Source organism: Meleagris gallopavo, chromosome 2 (genome assembly GCF_905368555.1).
Source record: "Meleagris gallopavo chromosome 2, MGAL_WU_HG_1.1, whole genome shotgun sequence".
Classification (NCBI taxonomy): Eukaryota; Metazoa; Chordata; class Aves; order Galliformes; family Phasianidae; genus Meleagris; species Meleagris gallopavo.
In genome coordinates this window covers 106,699,595-106,720,149 of record NC_139405.1, presented here as the reverse complement: position 1 = coordinate 106,720,149, position 20,555 = coordinate 106,699,595, and the positions used below count along the sequence as shown (strand labels likewise).

At 49.5% G+C, this 20,555-nt stretch overlaps 1 protein-coding gene across 4 annotated transcripts; it reads left to right on the top strand.

Annotated features, from left to right (window-relative positions):
- The first annotated feature begins 2,212 nt into the window (after positions 1-2,212).
- On the top strand, positions 2,213-16,979 carry PAQR8 (progestin and adipoQ receptor family member 8). 4 transcript variants are annotated; one of them, XM_085218340.1, is made up of 3 exons: positions 2,405-2,432; positions 3,952-4,021; positions 11,753-16,979. In XM_085218340.1, exon 3 carries the CDS (start codon positions 11,775-11,777, stop codon positions 12,834-12,836), a length of 1,062 nt encoding a protein of 353 aa, XP_085074466.1. In that variant the 5' UTR covers positions 2,405-2,432; positions 3,952-4,021; positions 11,753-11,774; the 3' UTR covers positions 12,837-16,979. The 4 variants fall into 4 exon arrangements, with proteins under 4 accessions (XP_085074465.1, XP_085074466.1, XP_010706470.1 ...); XM_085218339.1 differs by lacking the exon at positions 3,952-4,021 and having other exon boundaries at positions 2,213-2,432; XM_010708168.4 differs by lacking the exon at positions 3,952-4,021 and having other exon boundaries at positions 2,432-2,569.
- Positions 16,980-20,555: the final 3,576 nt, after the last annotated feature.

The window sequence follows — 20,555 nt, the reverse complement described above, 5'->3', positions numbered from 1 at the left end:
ATCCAGTTCCAACCCCCTGCTATGTGCAGGTCACCAACCAGCAGCCCAGGCTGCCCAGAGCCACATCCAGCCTGGCCTTGAATGCCTCCAGGGATGGGGCATCCACAACCTCCTTGGGCAACCTGGTCCAGGGCTTCACCACTCTCTGTATCAAAAACTTCCTCCTAACATCTAAGCTAAACCTCTTTTGTCTTAATTTAAAACCATTCCCCCTTGGGAATGTCACCCACTCAAATCTGCATCATCTCAAGTAGTTCTGATCTCATTTTCTTGAAGTATTTATTACTCCCATGCACTCTGTAAATCTTTAATCTGGCTTTTTTTTTTCCTTTTCTTTTTTGCTTATGTCTGGGAAGCAAACCATAGAAAACAACTATCAGTGTATCTTAATGGGATTTCTTTACTTCAGTGCACTGAGAGCTGCTTGTATCTCACCAGGAGAGCACGACAAGGAAGTAAGAAGTTAAGGCTCTGACCTTCAGTATGTTGGGATGCATAGTAGCCACCTTCTGCTTCCCAGAGCAGAAAGCCTGGTGGGTGCAGGTGGGTGCAGCTCCGTGTTCACACAGCTGATGAAGTCTTCCTGTGGTCCTGCATGCAGTGCTCAGCTCCCCCAGTGCCTCCGGGATGCTGTGGCTGAATTGCTCCCTTCTCCTGTCGTGCAAAAGGAAAATAGAGCAATGAATAATACTGCATTTCCAGGGAGGTCTGAATAGCCCAAATATAGATCCCCGGAGCTTTTGTGTTGCTATTTCTGTCTGCTCATCTGTTATCATGAGTTCTGGTTGTTACTAAAGGCAGTGACAGCTGGCTCCTTTTATTCCTCATTTTCTTCCCTGCTACAAGCCTGGAAATCACCCATCTGCACTCAAAGCACTGCCGTTCTGCACCCACCAGGGATGGGATCCCACTTATTGGGAGTGACCCCAGCCCTCAGCCACAGGATCCAAGCATAGAATATAGAATCACAGAATGGCCTGGGTTGAAAAGGCCCACAATGCTCATCCAGTTCCAACCCCCTGCTATGTGCAGGTCACCAACCAGCAGCCCAGGCTGCCCAGAGCCACATCCAGCCTGGCCTTGAATGCCTGCAGGGATGGGGCATCCACAGCCTCCTTGGGCAACCTGTTCCAGTGCCTCACCACCCTCTGGGGGAAAAACTTCCTCCTAATATCCAACCTAAACCTCCCCTGTCTCAGTTTAAAACCATTCCCCTTTGTCCTATCGCTATCCACCCTCATAAATAGCTGTTCCCCCTCCTGTTTATACATTCAGTCATTGCTTAGAGAAGTGGTTGCCTGGCTTGGGAAGCTGCATGTGCGGCAATGTGAGGAAAGCACATTACTAATTCTCATCTGACTGTCACAGTGCATGCTTGCCTCCATGAGGCAGAAAAGCCCTGAGCCCAAAGTTGTGCAATGTGGTCTGTGGTGATAGAAACTGTGGAAGGTGGTAAAATCCATTGTGTTCAGCGCTTCCCTCTGGCTGGCTGATGACCTAACATCCAGATGGGGAGTTCTCAGTATAGGAGAGATGTGGACCTGTTGGAGAGCATCCAGAGAGGGGCCCAAAAAATGGAACAGCTCTCCTATGAGCACAGGCTGAGAGAGCTGGGGCTGTGCAGCCTGGGGAAGGGAAGGCTACAGGGAGACCTGAGAGCAGCCTGTCAGTGTGTAAAGGAGGGGTGTAAGAAAGAAGGGGACAGACTCTTTAGCAGGGTCTGTTGTGATAGGAAAAGGGGGAATGGTTTCAAACTAAAAGGGCAAGATTGAGGCTGGATATAAGGAAGAAGTTGTTTATAATAAGGGTGGTGATGCACTGGCACAGGTTGCACAGAGGCGGTGGTGCCCCATCCCTGCAGACAGCCAAGGTCAGGCTGGATGAGCACTGATGGAGCTGTGGGTGTCCCTGCTCAGTGGGACAGGTGGCTTTGAAGGGTCCCTTCCAACTCAAACCGTTCTATGATTTTGGTGACCAGCATCCCCCATCCCCAAAATAAGGGGTTCCTATCCATTTTACCCCCTGCAGACACCTGTTTAAGGATGGGGACTGGACAGGGAGAGCCCAACCTGGCCCAGCTGAGTTGGAACCTGCTGGGAGCAATCTCCCGAGCAAACATAACCACACCTGGGGTTTGTCCAGGAGGGAGGGTGGCGGGTGATTCAGGGTGTAAAGTACCCCAAGCATTCAGCTCAGAGCAGCTAGGAGCACATGTAACACGTCACGGGGCAAGCAAACAAAGCGATACCCTCGAAGCCTCGGTTGTACGGCAGCCACAGGAGCAGAAAGACACACAACGTCTGTCTTTCCCTGCGTTCCTCCGCACTTCCCGGCCGGCGGGGACAGCCTGGGGCGGGGCTGTGCGCATGCGCGCGGTGCCCGGAGGCGGCGGCCGCGGGAGACGGCGGTGCGGTGCGGTGCGGTGCGGTGCGGTGAGTGCGGGGACAGCGGGCTTCGTGGCGAACGTGAAGCGAAGGGAGAGGGAGTAGAACCGCTTCAGGTTCCGCCGTGATGGTTTTGGGGGTTTTGCTCGTCGGGCTGTATTCTGAGGGCGTTGGGTTTGCCCTAGGTGAGCATCTCGCTTCTGCAGGGGGATTGCAGGTGTCTTTATTCTGCACCGTGGGATGGAGATGTGGCTCGGCTGTTGGGTGCTGTGGGATGGTTGGGGCTGGGAAATGAGTTCACCGAAGCGCTGACACAGGTTGCACGGAGAGGCGGCGGTGCCCCGTCCTTGCAGACAGCCACGGTCAGGTTGAATGGGCTCTGAGCACTGATGGAGCTGTGGGTGTCCCTGTTCAGTGCAGGGAGTGGGACAGATGGCCTTGAAGGGTTCCTTCCTACTCAAACCATTCTATGAGGTACCCCTCCATGCCAGAGGGGCACTTAGCTGGGAGATCACTGCATGGCCAACAATCCGAAGGGCTGAGGATGAGGACGTGGGCGACGCCGCGATGCTGCAGTCATGGAAAGGTCATGAGAAAGGACATTTGGATGCCCTGGAGAGAGGAATGCGGGCTGCGGGGCTGTTTGTGCTCGCTGCTGGGGCATGGAGGGGACGGCGAGCTGCCAAGCACGCTGCTCCAGCTCTCAGCTCAGCTCGGAGGGGTGCAGCGTATCACAGACAATTCCTAGAAGCACGGCCCTGCTGAGCCCAACCGCACGCCTTTGCACATTTCCTCCCACAAAGGTGCTGTTTTTTAACGGCCCTGGCCTGAGGGGAATCGCCGTTCTGCAGGCGTTGCTGCTTGTATGTATTTACGTTGAAGCTGTGCCTGGAGCCAAGGAGATGGTTGTGTCCCTCTGTGCAGCAAACCCAGAGCACAGAAAGAATGCGTTGCCCTGGAAGGCTGCTAGGAGCCGTGATTTATGGGGCTGCATATGAGATCTGCAAGCTGGTGGCCATACCTTATGTCCCCCAGGCGCATATGCTTTAATTTTGCCCTAGCAAATCCCTAGCATCCCACGTTTGCAGGGGGAAGTCAGCCATCTGCTCCTCACTTGCCATTGCTGGAGGCTTTGTGTGCAGCTGAAGGGGCATCTCTGCTCACCTCAGAGGACAGGGATAAGGACTTGGAGTGAAGGGAGGACAGCAGCTCACAGCTCCAGGGCTGGCACACAGCTGCAGGCTCTGCTTGCTGCCTCTCTTCCTGCTCACATCAGCGATGGTGCCACACGTGATGGACGGGCATTTTTTTCTGATGAGCCAAGCTTGAAAATCTGCTGCCTTCAAAATGTTTTTGAGCATCAGGCTTTGTGGGTGATGGCTTGTTTGTAGTAAAGTTAAGCAGCCTCAGCCTGAGATATCTTCTAGCAATGCTTTTGTGGCAAAGAGGCCCCAGGGATGCTGTGTGCACAGCGTTGGGAGGGAAGGATGCTGCACAGACGTGGCAGGAGGAGATGTAAGTTGTGAAAGCAAAATGTGGTTGAAACAAATCCAAATTTCCTTTTCAGCCCGTGGGGAGAAAAAATGGGCATTTCTGTGGCACCATTCAGCTCAATCCAGTGCTGGCGTGTGAAGCAGGTCAGGTCAGCCACCCCACTCCATCACTGCATGACTGAATGACAGCTCGCTGGCAGGGTACAGCTGCCTGCATGCCTAAACCCTGTTCGCTCTAAAGCAAGGTGGAGTTCCCAAATTGCATGTGGGTGGCTACAACAAAACTGTGCCAGGAGTGTGCAAATACGTGGCAGACACAGGTCACTGATGGGGAGTGTGCTTTGCTCTTGTTTCCGTGCTGGTGAGCCCAAGTAGGCAGTAGGTCAGGGTGCTCCACCTGGTGGGTGCAGGCTGCTCCCTGATATCTCGCACCTACCTGAAAGTTTTGTGGGTGGGTGGGTAGGGGGAAGAAACTGGTGAGCAAATCTAGAAACGGCAAAGAACAAAGGTGTAGTGAGGTCAGATAGAAAAACCTGTGGGTCTGGTCTCATTCAACATCTTCATCAATGACCTGGATGGAGGGATAGAATGCAACCTCAGCAATTTTGCTGATGATACAGAGCTCGGAGGAGTGGCTGACACAGCAGAAGGCCGTGCTGCCATTCACAGAGATGTGGGCAGGCTGAGAGTTGACAGAGAGGAACCTGATGGGGTTCAACAAGGGCAAGTTGACTTGCAGACATCAGTACAGGTTAGGGCTGAGCTCCAGGAAAGGAGCTCTGCGGAGAAGAATCTCAGTGTCTTGGTTGGCTATGAGCCTGCAGTGTGCCCTGGTAGCCATGAAGGCCAGTGGTTTCCTGAGGTGCATGGCACAGAGTGTGGTCAGTGGGGAGAGGGAGGTGATCCTCCCCTCTGCTCTGCCCTGGGGAGACCACATCTGGAGCACTGTGTCCAGTTCTGGACTCCTCAGCTCAAGACAGACAGGGAACTGCTGGAGAGAGTCCAGCGGAGGGGGTTGGAGCATCTCCTGTATGAGGAAAGGTTGAGAGCACTGGGGCTGTTCAGTCTGGAGAAGAGAAGACTGAGGAGGGATCTTATCAATGGTTATCAATATCTAAAGTGTGGGAGTCAAGTGCGTGGGGCCAGGCTCTTTTCAGTGGTGCCCAGTGACAGAACAAAGGGCAGTGGGCACAAACTGGGACATAGGGAGTTCCATACAAACATGTAGAAAGACAACTTTACTTTGTGGGTGATGGAGCACTGGCACAGACTGCCCAGACAAGTGGTGGAGTCTCCTTCTCTGGAGATATTCAGAACCGACCTGGATGCTTTCCTGTGTAATTTACTGTAGGGAAGTGCTTTGGTGGGGAGTTGGGCTAGATGATCTCCAGAGTCCCTTCCAACCCTGGCTCTGGGTTCAAGTCTATAATAAATCCTACATCCAAGTCTTTGGTTTCCTAACGTTGGGTGCCCAGCATACCTCGGGACCTTGCAGGGTGCTGTGTCCCCAACACTTTGCTGCAGAACTTGTTGCTCCATCCCTACTGAGCTCAGTGCTCACGCTGCTGTCCCTGCTGCTCTCATCCCCTGGATCCAGCCCAAGGTGCAGGCAGTGCTGAGCTCACGTTGAGAGGCACTCATGGCTCTGCACAGTTCAACGGGCAGCCAGCCCAGCTGCTTTCTGACCAGGAATTGCAGGGGAGATGCCACCACCAGCAGCAAGGGAACCCTGCCATCTCCTACTGTCCTCAATGGATGCTGTCCTGTCATCATCAGGCATTAACCTCCCAATTAACACAAACTTGGACAAACCCTGCTTCAGCTCTGTGCCGTGAGTATATACAGAAAGGTAGAATTTGGGCTATACTCTGTGAAATTTTCATTAGGTTACTTTGCTTCTGAGCAGAATTCAGGTTACTTTCCAGCTTGCCCTTCAAGGTCTCCAGTGAATCGTAGAATCATTAAGGTTGATCATCTCTAAGAGCCCTAAGTCAACTGTAAGCCCATCCCCACCATGCTTGCTGACCACATCCTTCGGTGCCACGTGTCCACAGTTCTGGAACACCTCCAGGGACGGTGACTCCACCATAACATCACTAAGAGACATGGTTTAGTGATAGGATTCAGTAGGTAAGGTTGATGGTTGGACTTGGTGGTGGGGCCTTGTGAGATCCAAGCTGAAGCACTGCGTACAGCTCTGGGCCCCAGCACAAGGATGTGGAGCTGTTGGAGCGCATTCAGAGGAGGACATGAAGATGCTCAGAGGGTAGAGCACCTGTCCTATGGGGACAGGCTGAGACCTGAGTATATTCAGTCTGGAGAAGTCTTTGGGGAGTTCTCATTGTAACCTTCCAATAGCTAAAGGGGCCTACAGGGAAGGTGGAAAGGACTCTGTCAGAAAGTGTAGTCATAGGACCAGAAGTAATGGCCTTAAACTAAAAGAGGGGAGAAATAGATTGGATGGAAAGAAGTAATCCTCCACACTGAGGGCAACGAGACACTGGCACTGCCTCCCAGAGAGCTGTGGGTGCCCCATTGCTGGCAGTGCCCGAGGCCATGGATGGGGCTGTGGGCAGCCTGGGCTGTGGGAGGTGTCCCTGCCCACAGCAGGAGCTGGGTGGGTCCTTGCCAACCCAAACCATTCTGTGATTCTATGATTTGATTATCTTGAAGGTATTTTCCAGCTTAGATGGTCCTATGATTCTATATCACCAGTTTCTTTCCAAAGCATCCCGACCCGTACAGAGTCCTTGTTGGCTGAGTACTCATAACACAACTATTGGGCTGATGTGGATGTAACTGGGCACACAAACGTGTCAAGGAAAATAAAACATTCAGTGCAGTGTTCTGTTCTGCAGTCCCAGCATGGCCTGGTGTGTTACAGCAGCGCATTAGGAGCACAATACCTAGCTCTATTCAGGCAGATGAGGATTTTCTGTGATTCTATGAGTCTATGATTTGTATCCTCATTTAATACTGGGAGGTGAAAACCCAATTTGCAGAACATCTGAGCTCTTGGGGGACCTCCACTTTTCTGATAGTGCTGAGTGGATGCAGAATTGCTGCTATGAGCCATTCTAGGATCTCCATTTCTCATCTCTGGTGGAACCTTTCCAAAACAGCAACCTGTGGTGCAGCCGATGGGCTTTCGCACAGCTCTCAGAGGAGTGGAATTCAGGAATTTGTTGTTACTTTCATGCCGTATGCAACCACTTTTCTTTATAAATGCAGTGCATTTGTTAAAGACTTCCCCAGGGCTCAGTTCTCTGGATCCCTCTGCTTTGTTTCCCAGGCATTGCTGCCTGTCTGGAAGCAGATGTGCATGTGTCAATGCCTGATGCCCACACAGCATCCTGCAAGCCAATACATCGAGCTGCTACAGGCTGACTTACAGAGTTAACACCGAGGCCGGGCTGGTGGGAAAATCAGCCGTACCCTGCAGGAAATCTTCTCATTCAAACCCTTCCATTAGACTGTGACCAAAAGCAAAAGAGCTGGGAAAAAGCTCGAGTTTCCAATTACTTTTGAAGAAAGGGAGAGAAAATTGGAACGGGATCGTTCCTCCTCTGGGCCGCGGTTCGTATTGTGGCTGCAATGATCCCGCCTGGCCACCGTTCACCCCCTCCTGGCAGCTCCGTCCCTGAACAAACGATACTTGGTTGCTTTTAATTGGGAGCAGCCAAAATCAGTGAATCCCCCGGAGATGGGGGTGAGGAGGGGATGGCAGCGAGGCGCCCTGCTGATGAATGTGGCTTTCAGCTGCTCCGACACCCCCGCGGGAGGGAAAGAATAGGGGCTCTGTGAACGCAAAACAGCCAGTGCTGACCTTGGGGTTTCTCTCTCTCTCTCTCTTTTTTTTGTTCTCATTCCCCTTCTCGCTCCCTTTTCTTTAATTGCTCGTTGCTTTGTCCATCACATGACGGCTGGAAATTGCCAACTTGTTCTCGCTTCTCGGTGTCACAAGTTTGGTTTAAAATAAGCCTGCCGGATTCCTGATTTACTCACTGTTTGTCTGAGCACCGCATGTGTTTCTTGTGATTTCGGACTGTTAGCTTGAAAATGTCTGCTCCTCCCTCTGCACTGTAAAACCTGGCGTTTCCCAGCCAGGAAGAATCTCTTCTCTCAGTTCCCAGCCTTCCCCTAGCGCTCCTCAGTCCTCTCAGTGCCCAGCCTTCCCCTAGCACTGCTCAAGGGTGATGCTTGCTGTATCCAGAATGAGACCATGGCAAAATCCTGGTGTGCAAACCAGAGCCAGCCTGTGCCTGGTACAGATGCTGCTGTCCCTTTCATATGCTCATCAACATGCAAAGCAGGCATGCCAGGGGTAGTGGAAATCACAGCATGCCCCTTGCATCCATCTGCATCCTTGCACCCTGCTTTTTGCTTGTGCAATCCAAGCTTTGTCCAGGTTTTTCAGTTTCTGATCTCCCGGTGTCAGCACGAGTGTTTGTCTCTTTTGGGGAACTCTGGGAGCCCTTTCTCCCTGCACCTTGTCATCACAAGCACCAATTTTGGTGCTTATGCACCTTTCTGGAGGGTTTTGCAGCATTGTGCTGGGATGAGTTGAGGTGAAGATGCAGCACTGAACCCCCTGCAGGAAACCCAGACCCTTGGACCATGCTTAGTTAAAGGGATGCTGGGCGATGGAGTTTAAGCCATCATGCTTGGGTTATATCAGAGCAAATGCTGGAAGTTAGGTGATAGGACAGAGGGAAATGGTTCAGACTAAAAGAAGGGAAATTTAAATTGGGAAAAGTTTCTTTGTCATAAGTGTTGTAAGGCACTGGCAGAGGTTGCAGAAAGAGGCAGTGGTGCCCCATCCCTGCAGACAGCCAAGGTCAGGCTGGATGGGTTCTGAGCACTGGTGGAGCTGTGGGTGTCCCTGTTCAGTGCAGGGAGTGGGCCCTTCCTTAAAGGTCTCTTCCAATTTGGACAGTTTTATGGTAAGCCCTCTTGCTTGGGTCATATCAGAGCAAATGCTGTGAGAGGCGAACACGTGAGAGCAGGTGGACAGACAGGTAGACGAGTTTAGGATACCCAAAGCATTTCAGAGTCCATACTCACACCCCTCCACATCATCTGGAGGCAGCAGATGCCTAGGCAAATAGATGCAATCAGCTGCTGCAGTACCAGGGCAGCCTGGTGGTGTTTGCAATGACTGGCAATGGGTTGGGGCTCTACATGATGCATGCTGACCCAAGAGAGCCTGTCCTTGAAGCAGACATGCTGCTGCAAAATGGATCGTCATGACTGGGTCATGGGATTGTGCTCAAAACCCTGAGAAGCTGCTTTCCATAGCTCGAAACTGCCTGTGCTGGAGAGACACCACCAGTTCATGGGGGGTTTTGCAGAGCCTGCCTGGGGAGGTGAACACAAACAGGCTTCATGTAGCCTCTTTGCATCTAGACCAGGAAGTCAAACATCATCTCAGTCAAACGTGCATAAAACCTTCCTGCCCTTCCCACCACATTGTGCTCAGCCTCAAGTCCTGCCCAGCTCATCCGCAGGAGATACAGGATCAGAGAACCACTGAGGTTGGAAAAGACTTTCAAGATCATCAAGTCCAACCATTAACCCGGTATTGGGTCTGGAGTTAGCTTTCCCCACAGCAGCCCATATAGTCTTGTGCTGTGTACTTGTAGCTGGAACAGCATTCATATAGAGCAATAGAGGAGAAGTATTGCAATGCTGCTCTCCTTGCCTGGGCTCTGCTTTATCCTGAAGCTGAGGTCTAGATTAAGTTGAATGAATGAGTTTTTTCTTTCTCCATCAGCAATAAGGAGTCGGAACAGACTGTATCAAATGAATGTACCTTGATTGGAACTGGGGACGGGGAGTGTTGTCCATTTTTCACGCTATTCTCTCAGAGTTCAAATCTGCCTTCCCAAATTTTGGCACGTATCCCCTAGGAATACACAAGCTGCTGGATGAAGCACATGTCCCATCATGGGTCTGCCCCCTTAGGACAGGAATAAAGGGAATCTGCCAATGTCAAACCCTCAGTGAGGGCCCTGCCTTCAGCTTTGCACAGCTGTGACACTAAATTACTCCATTTTAGGAACCACATTCCCTTCCAACTCTTGTAGGGTGGCTCCAGCAGACACAGCAGCCACTTTCTCTGTGGCAAAAAAAGGAAAAAAACCAAACAGGCCTGAGAGATGCTAACGAAGAAAGCCTGGAAAGCACGAGGAGAAAGAACTGGCTGGAAAATGCAGTAATGTCAGTTATGACAGATCCCATCTGCTAGAACAAGGAAGTAAAGTGAAAATGTTTTGTCTGTTATCAGAAGCTTTGAGTTGTGAGGGGAAGTGGGACTTGCAAGCCAGTGCAGAGTCTGCTCAGACTTGGCTCTTTGTGCTATCTCACCCTGGGACTGTTTGTCAGCTCCCATCTCTGCTTCCACTTCCTCTTGGTTTTTAACATCATACGGTGTCCCCAGTTTGCTGAGGGCCTCCTGGTGTGTATCTGCTTAGACTAGTCCTCTGCCTTTTGCAGCAGATGCTACAAAAGAAAAATAAAGCATTTCCCACACTCATGCAAAATACTCATTACCATTTACTTATTTTCTGGTTGTCTCTATGCACTTGGGTGTATATGAGCTTAGGAGTCCAGCCCCAGTCCTGCAAATATGCTTGTGTTGCTGGACACGAGTACAAAGTCTGGTTCATCAGCATCAAATTCAGTCTAAGTACAGTCGTGTGTGATGAGTTCTTTTTTCTTCTTCTTTTTTTTTTTTTTTTAATGTAATGTAAATGCCAGCAGGGAAGAGAAGCATCTTGGGTGGAAGGGAAACAGGTTATTAGGGGTGAAGTCAACACTGCAAGGTTATCTAGCCCAGCTCCTCTCATTTCACTAACATCTCCCAGTCCTGCTGCCTCTTCCATAGGGGGAGATGAGGGCTGTGGAATTCTCTCCTTTCCCCTCTGCCCAACTGATTGCTGCAGCCCTGGGCATGCAACCCATCTGTAAATTATGTGGCAGGGAAGCCAGCCTTATTTGTAGCCTCCAGGATTTGGTTGCAAATCCACTTAAAGAAAAGCAAGTTACCCTTAGATCAATCATTATGTCCTAGTTTTGTCCCTGAGTGGTTTGTTTTGGCTGAAAGTGTCAAAAACCCCCTCCACAGATGCTTTAGAATCATAGAATCATTTGAGTTGGAAGGGACATTTAAAGGCCATATGGTCCTACTCCCTGCAATGAACAGGGATGCCTACAGCTGCATCAGGTGCTCAGAGCCCTATCCAGCCTGACCTTGGGTCCCTCCAGGGATGGGGTACCCAGCACTCTGTTCCAGTGCTTCACTACACTTATTGTAAAAAAAAAAAAAAACTGCTTATATCCAGTCTAAATCTCTCCTGAACTGTTAAATCTCCCCTAACTGCTTCTTGCACCCTCTTACTGGCAGCTAGCCCTAAACATGTCCCATGAGACTGCCAAGGAGGTGGGGACTAAGGGCAGGATGTCATTGTTTCTGTTTCTATCTAATCTAGGCCGAACCACAGAGACATCCTCCTCCATGCTGAATTTAGGTCTGCCAAGTCAAGAAAAGCCCTTTGCCTCTCCAGGCAGAGCCTGCATCTTGATATCACCATAGAATCGTGAAGTTTGGAAAAGACCTCTGCAATTACCGAGTCCGACTGCAGCCCACCCCACCATGCTCACAGACCATGTTCCTCACATCTCCACGGTTCCTGAACACCTCCGGGGATGGTGACCCACCACCTCCCTGGGCATCCTGTTCCTGTGCATCACCATTCTTTCTGAGGATAAATTCTTCCTGATATTTTCACCGTGCTGTATCTCACCCAGCAGCACTACCACGCTCTTCTCCCAGTACATTCCCATTAACATTTCCTCCCTCTGTCCTTCCTGCAGGGCACGAGGACGACGTTCCCCCATGATGACGGCCATCCTGGAGCGCCTCAGCACGTTGTCCCTCAGCGGGCCGCAGCTCAGCCGCCTTCCCCGCCTGCTGGAGGATGGCTTCCCCAAGATGCCGTGCACCGTCCCAGAGGGAGAAGTGCCACAGCTCTTCCGTGAGCCATACATCCACGCCGGGTACCGTCCCACTGGGCAGGACTGGAGGTACTACTTCCTCAGCCTCTTCCAGAAGCACAACGAGGTGGTGAATGTTTGGACTCATCTCCTGGCGGCGCTGGCCGTGCTGCTGAGGTTCAAAGCATTTGTGGAGGGCGAGCAACTACCCCTGGATGCTTGGTCTTTGCCTTTGCTCATCTTTGTCCTCTCCTCTGTCACCTACCTGACCTGCAGCCTCCTGGCCCACCTGCTGCAGTCCAAGTCAGAGCTGTACCACTACACTTTCTACTTCGTGGACTACGTCGGAGTCAGCACCTACCAGTACGGTAGTGCCCTGGCCCACTTCTACTACAGCTCCGACCAAGCGTGGTATGACAAATTCTGGCTTTTCTTCCTCCCGGCAGCTGCTTTCTGTGGCTGGCTGTCGTGTGCTGGATGTTGCTACGCCAAATACCGGTACCGACGGCCTTACCCCATCATGAGGAAAATGTGCCAGGTGATCCCAGCCGGGCTGGCCTTCATCTTGGATATCAGTCCTGTCGCTCACCGGGTGGTCGTGTGTCACCTGGGGGGCTGTGAGGAAGATGCTGCTTGGTACCACACGTACCAGATACTGTTTTTCCTTATCAGTGCTTATTTCTTCTCCTGCCCGGTTCCTGAGAAGTACTTCCCTGGCTCCTGTGATATCATTGGCCATGCCCACCAGATCTTCCACACCTTCCTGGCTATCTGCACCCTATCGCAGCTGGAGGCCATTTGTTTGGATTACAAGAACAGGCAGGAGATCTTCCTAAAAAGACATGGGCCTTTCTCCATCTATCTCTCCTGCATCTCTTTTTTCGGCTTGGTGGCCTGCAGTGCCATCACAGCTTACATCCTGCGATGCAGGATCAAGGCCATCCTGGCTAAAAAGGACTCCTGAGAATCGTGAAGGTGATGGGCATGACACCACCCAAAAAGAAAAAAAATATTAAGAAAAGGGGCATAGCATCTTAGAGGCATAACTGGCTTATTTGCCTAACACACTGTGACTAACCTGGACCTTGGACTGGGGTGGAGGGCTGGATACTTCATGCTGGATGCATTTTCACAGCAGGAGCTGCCTTCTGCCATGCAGGGGGACGTGGGGTGTTTTAAGCCACAAAAGTCACTTAACCAAGGATACTGGAATAGGCAGAGGTTCTTTGTTCTCTCTAGTGAACCTGTGGGAGATACCTTGCTGAACGTGAAGGATGGTAGCCAGGGGGCTGTGCAACTGTAGAAGGGTTTTCTAGGGCTCACAGCACAGTGGAGAACCCACCATGAGGCCTCCGAGTGGACATGTTGACGTCTTTGGGTTTTGCCATTTCTGCTGGCTGAGGAGAGACTTGCTAACATCAAAGGCAGTTGTAAGATTTCATTTCTAGGGTTCATTTGCAAGGGTGTGTGTTACAGTGGCTGGATTAATCCTTTTCCAGCTCCAGCTCAGCTAAACCAGATTTTATCTATGACCCCCTGAAGTATCTCAACAGCAGGTTGCTGAAGTAACATCAGCAAAGTATGCTTGCAGACCAAGACTTGACCTAGAGTCCTCTAGAATCAACTGGAACTGAACCTGACCCCCATGTCTGCCAGGCACTGTTGTGGTCCAGCCACCCCCTGGTTGGGGATGTTAGGTCATCTATATCTTTTCTTTCTGCACAATTGCACCATCCGCGGTAAAACTGCTTAGCAAAGCTAAGCAGGCTGTCCCAGCTCTTCAGAGGCTCCTGCTTTCCATTTTAAGTGCTTACTTGCCTTTGAGGACTTGGCCCTGGAATAGGTTGGAGCTGATTTTCGTAGCTTTTCTCGGTAGCAGTGGCAGAGGTTGAGCACTCCTGTGACCATCAGCATTCAAGATGCTGGCACTGGGAGGGGAAATATATTTGTTGAGAGAAGTGTCTCTTTTTCTGCCTGTGTGACATGTTCATACATTCCTGCAAAGACTGATTCCATATCATCTGCCATGGGAGTCTGACTGGCCTCCAATTCTGACCATGCAGTACAGAACTAACTTGGGTGTGATCTGTCTGGAATGGGAAAGCAGCTGGGGCCTGGGCCTCCTAGGGCTCCTGGAATGGTCATGGCCAAAAGAGGATGAAAGTGAAGTGGATGTGGAGTCTTTATTCCCTTCTTAATGGTTCTTTTCAGGATGCCAAGCAATCTTTGGTAGACCTTGTGGGAAAGATGGCCGTGAATCTGCAAGGTTGCTCTTCTCCGACTTATGGGGCTTTGAATCAGGCGTGTCTTTATCGGCATTAGATGAAGGTAGAATGGCAAAAGGCAGGAGCAGGTTGACAGAATTAAGGTCTTTTGTAACCTTGGAATGGGTTTGTCCTCGGAACTTGGAGGTTCTTGTGTGGAGTAGCAAATATAGTGGTGAGGAACACCGGTGTCTGTGAGTCACTCCTGTCCAGAGAGCAGGAAGGGTTGTTTTACAGTGTCCTCAGCTAAATGAATCTCTTCTGTAATTGCTGGAGGGATATTTGAGGTATGGAGCCATATTGTAGCACTGAAGTTAGTAGCACTTAGAGGACTGGATGCCCATACAGATAGATTCCAGACTACCTACCTTCTGTTGAACGTACTGCTCACTTTTCACAGTTATCTCTGAGTCCTTCCAGCTGTATTCTTACAGAAGACCTGAAGCCTCAAATGCCATGACATCTATACCACGATGTATAAATCTTCACTGAAAGCAAGAAAGGTGTGGGATCAATTCCAGCCAGAGATCTGTCTCACTGAATCCAAGGGCAGGCAAATGAATGGTGGTTGCTGGTATCGAGCAGGAAGACTTTAGGGTTGGGGATATGATTTGTCAAGGCAAGCACCGATTTCTGCACTTGATCTGGTTTTTAACTATTGAGATGTATTTGTGCATGTGCATGCATGCCTGATTTAATACCCAAAAAGGTTTTGCCTTCGGCTTTTTTATCTACAGAGCCTCCTAGCTGGGTCAAGATTAGCTTGAAGGAAGTAATGCCGTGCTGCTGGAAGAGCATGGGGGCCAAACAACAACATCTTTGAAAACTACCTATTAATAGGTACCTTGCTGCCACAACAAAAAGGTTTTGTGCACAAAGCTGAAACTCTGACCTAACTGATAAATTAAGTGCAAAGGATGAGGAGAGCAATTTTTGATTACAAGAGAAGAAATCACAGGAAAAATTTGGAGAAGTCATCTAGTCCACCCTTTCCCATCACTGTAGGCTTCCTTGTTCACATCTAGCCCAGCTTGGGAGCACTCAGAAATTGGTAATGACTTCATTTCCTACTCTGCTTATTGACTTACACCTCCTCACACTGCACCTTTTGCACAGAGGTTTATCTGACTATGGAGCTTGAAAATGGCTGGGAGATGGACCAGCAGAAAACCAACCCTACTGAAAAAATGTCAGTAATTTTCTCCTGGTTTTAACATCCAGCCAGCTTACTTGGCCAGCAGTGCTGCCTGCACATGTGGGTCTCTTCTCAGTTTGGGAGAAGACCAGTAGGAGCGGTGCTGCTTCTCACAGCCAAATTTGCTTTGCTTTTGTGGCAGATAATGGAGAATAAGCCAGTTACAGGCTGGTCCACAGTTTTGTTCTGAACTAAAACGGATGGAGTGGGCATTGCTGCTAACAGCAGACTGTGCTGTTATCACTTAGTAATACTGGTATCAAAAGACAGGGGTCACCCGGGCGTTTGCTTCTCTAAGGCTGTGAAAATATGTGACGTCCTGCCCTTGGCTAAAGAAGTATGATTACAGTAATGCTGTCCAGTTCACAGCACAGTAGGAGGTGCTTCATGAATTTTCCGAGGTATTTCTGGTCAAATGTCATCTCCGTGCTACAGCAGAAGTGGAACTTCTGCTTCTGAATCATCTGTGGTGTGACAGTAGTGGTGTTTCTGCATATCCCCATGGTACCCTTCAAGTGAAGCCACTCATGTGCCCGCATGGCCCTGCACTCAGACCTGGAGCTGACTTCCTCATTACTATGATGGGTCAATTTTGCAGGCGACTGCCACCCAGATTGCTGCTGCTGTGACGGTGCACCCTTGGTGTCTTAAGGGACTTGTCTACACTGGAGCTTCCCCTGTGTCTGTCTCCATCCTCCTCGTCTTCCTCCAACAAAGAGGTTTGTTCCTTCACCCCAGGACTTATGCCTTATGCACCTGGCTGCCTACCTGAGCAAACTCAACATGCTGAGCACTCTGTTCAACCACAAGAGGGGAGGGACTGGGAAGTGGCTGCCAATGCCCTCCTGAGAACTGTGCTGTTGATCTAGAGGAGACCAGAGCTTCTGAGACAGTAAAAGTGTAAAAGTAAAAAGTAAAAGTGCAGCTGTGCTAAACTGAGAGCCTGCCAAGGTCTTCTCCTTTGGGCTCGCTGCTTGGAGCACGGCTTCGTCCATCCTGGTGCTCCTTTGAGGAGGCACGGCTGGGCTGGGTGTCCCGGTGGCAGGGAGGTAAGCACTTTTTGAATCCTGAAGGTCCTCACCCTCAAGAATCTCTGGTCCTACGATAGTACTGTAGCAGATCTCACAACTTGGATCTGCACAGGTCAGCTGAGAAGTCATCCCAATGTGCCTTATGCTGTTACCTCCAGGGATTTATATCGAAGGAACCAGGGGCAGCCTCTTTGTTATCTGCTGGTCTGTGGTTGTTTTTAACAGGGGACAGGATTTCCCTGGTGTATGGAGCAGAAGGGGGAGGATGGAGAGAGGTACCTTAAACTTGCCTTAAACCTGGATTTTTGCCTAGTGATTTGTGTAGCAGGGCAAGGACGGGTTCCTCATGTGCCTTGCAATTTACATTTTTTACTGACAAGATTATTTTTAAGCACTGTTTGTTACTAAACAAAAGGACAAAAGAGTTTGTATTTTTTTTCACCTGGGAAGTAGAGAAGGGTATGGGTGTTAGATATTAACCATCCCCTTCCCACCTTCCATCTGCTGACTTTGTATTGTTGAAAACATTGGTAATGTTTTAAGCTTTGTACTGTACTGATCATTATTTAAAAGCTTTCAGTGAAAAAAAACAAACAAACAAAACTGTGAAAGTAAAATGATTGGTGTGGTGTGAATTTCCCTAAAGCACAAATACAGAAGGTTATGAATCATTAGGAAGAAAGTATGGCCTTACAGTAGGAGTAGACAATAATTATCAATAGGATGTGGTTTTAGCTGTATTTCAAGGCACCTTCTAGGCTTCATAGTAACTGTGATAGTTACTATGTTTTCATGTACCTTCTTTTAGCTTAAAGGTATTTCCTCTTGTTCTGCCACTTCAAATCCCTGGCTAAGAGTCCGTCTCCATCTTAACCTTTAGGGGTTAGTACCTGAAGGCTGCTATACGTTCTCCTTCTCAGCCTTCTCTTCTCTTCTCTTCTCTTCTCTTCTCTTCTCTTCTCTTCTCTTCTCTTCTCTTCTCTTCTCTTCTCTTCTCTTCTCTTCTCTTCTCTTCTCTTCTCTTCTCTTCTCTTCTCTTCTCTTCTCTTCTCTTCTCTTCTCTTCTCTTCTCTTCTCTTCTCTTCTCTTCTCTTCTCTTCTCTTCTCTTCTCTTCTCTTCTCTTCTCTTCTCTTCTCCAGGCTGAACACTGCCAGCTTTCAACCAATCTCTGTAGCAGAGGGATTCCAGCCTCTGAGCATCCTAATGGCTCCAACAGCTCCAGGCCCTTTGGTTGTCAGCTCCGTCCACCACTCCCTCATTGGGCTGTTGGGAACTCTCTCTCTCCCATCATTCCTGATTTAAAGCCCAGTGCGACCACACACAATCGCATACATACTCCACCTCTAGGATATACATCAGTGTGAATTTCAGTCACTTAAGAAGTCTGCGCTTTTTCTGTTAGCACTATGCTGGTAATTTCAATCATTATTTCTTATCGTCATATACAGAGCAAGGCCTCTGTACTACTGTGCTTCCACCCAGCAGAGGGCGAGATGCCTTCACCTTCGTGGCTGCAAGAGGCCCGAGTGCCACGAAAGCACAGCCTCCAGGCCCTGCTGGAACTCTGCAGACAGGCTTAGGAAAAAAATGCTCCCACTCAAGCGGGCATGCAGCCAGCCCTGCAAAGAGATGCATTTCCGAGCCAGGGATGTGCTTTGCAAACGTCTCGCCCTCTGCATAAGTGACAGGGATTTTGCCAGACAAGTTAAGCCAAGGTTTTATGTTTCCATGAAGTAAAAACTGAAGAAGAATGGGACAAAATACCAAAACAGAACAACAAGGCTGTTAACCTTTTTAACAAGAAACAAAAATAGAGGCTTGTGGTATGCTGCTCGGCAATACTGCTTCAGGGAATGCACTTCCTACATGGCCTTTACTATTTCATTTTACGCATACAACTCCTCAATGCCTGGAAAGCTAGAGACTGTTATTAGCAACAGAGGGAATGGGCTTATCCCAAGCAGATGAAGTCAAATGCAAAAAATACAAGAGCTTCCAAGTCAGAGGAACAAAGCATTTTGATCTGTCTCCTTCACACAGAGGAGAGAATGAGAGAGAAGGTGTGATCTCGAGCACCTGATATTGCTGCAGATATTCTGAGTTACGTCAGAAGAGGTTCTTTTACCCCAAGGCAATCTTTGCCTGGTTTTATCCTTTCAGATCTCTGGGAATATGAGGTAGAGCCTTAGCAAGGAGCTCCAAATGAGATATTTCCTTCTTTCTTTTGTTAAGCAGCTGTTGATGCTTGGCTCTGCAAGTAGGTCAGGGGAAGAATGCTTCCCCACGTTGCTTGCTGCTCCTGCTGACTCCAGAGAGAGAAGTATGTTCATCCAGCGTGAAAATGAGGATTGAACATACCTGAAATATAAGGGATTAAGCCACCTGCTGGGTCTTAAATTCTGCAGCTGTCCCCAGTGATAGCTTATTTATTCTGATGTTGTTTGCTTTGTTCAGGTTGAAGGTAAGATCCAGTCTCAATCAAAAGCAGTTCCTCTAGCTATGAAGAGTGCTAAGCTCATTTTTTAGCAGCACGCTAACATACCTTTATCAAATGTTTGTCCATTGGAGCTAGAGGGCTAGATGGCGTATGGAAGACAGGAAAAATCCAGGTGTGCAATGTACAAATGACAACAAAGCAGTGTAGAAAGCAGTGTGGGACAGCATTCTGATTTATGAATCCCTGATTTTACCAGGCTTGTGGGTATCACATTTCAGCCTACTGCCAGCAAGCCTATACTTCAAAGTGTTTTTTAACAAACCCTTTGTAAGTAGTCCTTGGATCCCTCAGGGCACAGATAGGGCATACTGAAATATCGGCCATTCCTGTAGCATGGGGATTCACAGGTTGGGCTTTTTATTGCCATACATTACAGGGGTGTGAATACACATAACAGCACAGCCTTTCCTCCAAAATACATGGGCTTTAAGCAGATAAGAGCTAGGAAATCTTGATACAGGAAAAACTGATCCTTTTGCTTTTTATGAGTAGAGTTGTAGAGATGCAAAAGGCTGATAAGGCTTGTCCTAACCTTGCCAAGATTGATTTGAATGTACAGAAGTTGGTGTCAAAGATGCCCCTTTCTGCCATGACTTCCTTCATCCCCATCTGCCTTCAGACACTCAAAGGATCTGAAGTGTTCTGATCCAGTCTCTGCTCATCTCTAGAGCCGAAGCTTCTACTCTGTGACTGCATAAATCTCATGACCTCTCTTTGCTTTAGTTCCCCCCTGCAAACTGTGGGATTGCAGCTCTCCTGCCCCATTGCAAGCTGTGCATAACAGGCACTTTGCCACGTGGTCTTGTAAAAAAGCTGCTGTCACTATCTTACAGAATAACACACGGCCCAAGGAGGCAAGTTTCCTTCCCTGAGGAAGGTACTGGCCCTTGTTGTGCCCAGGATAACTGCTGAATGATGTCTGGATACCACAGCAGGAGAAATCAGAGATTGTTTATGCCCCAACACCCACATCCAAGTTCCTCACTGTCTGCTTGCTGCCTTTCAGCCCTGCTTGGCCTTCAAGTTATTTCCCTTTTTTGAGCTCATCAGACGCCTTTATCTCTTCCTGCTGCTTTTTGTCTCTGTGTTTCTCTCTGCTTGACTTCTGCTTACAAACTCTCAGATCTTGCTGCCTGCCTGTGAATCACAGCCTGCTCTGCCTTAAAAGCACCAAAGGGAAGAAACACAAAACCCTCTTTTCTCTGCGGTGATTGATGTGACTGTCTTTATCTGTTACACTTAAGAGAAACTTTTCCACGGGAACTTTCCCTTCCTGCTTCCTATACATGAAAACTCACATTGAGGGAAACCCGTATCAGTGTTACAACCCACTATTTCACTGCTAATATGTAGGTATATATATAACAGATGGTAAACGAGCACAAGCTCTTTTCCTATTGAGTATTTTGAGCACTGAGGTACAGATCTGCCCCTCCTTTTCTCCCACGAGGAGGGCAGGCTCTGCAGCCCGTTCTGAAGACATGCACGTTTCAGTCCCACACACACAGACCCAATTGCGAGGGGAACATGGCTGCAGCCTGCAGGAGGCTGAAGGACGTCTCAAATGAGAGAAATACGAGCAGGAACACCTTCCCCGGCCCCAAGGCAGCTGCTTTTGCGCACAACGGGGGCGGTGGCACCCGGGGCCCGGCCCCACAGGGCGCTCGGCCGGGCCAAGGCCGCTCCCGCCTTCCC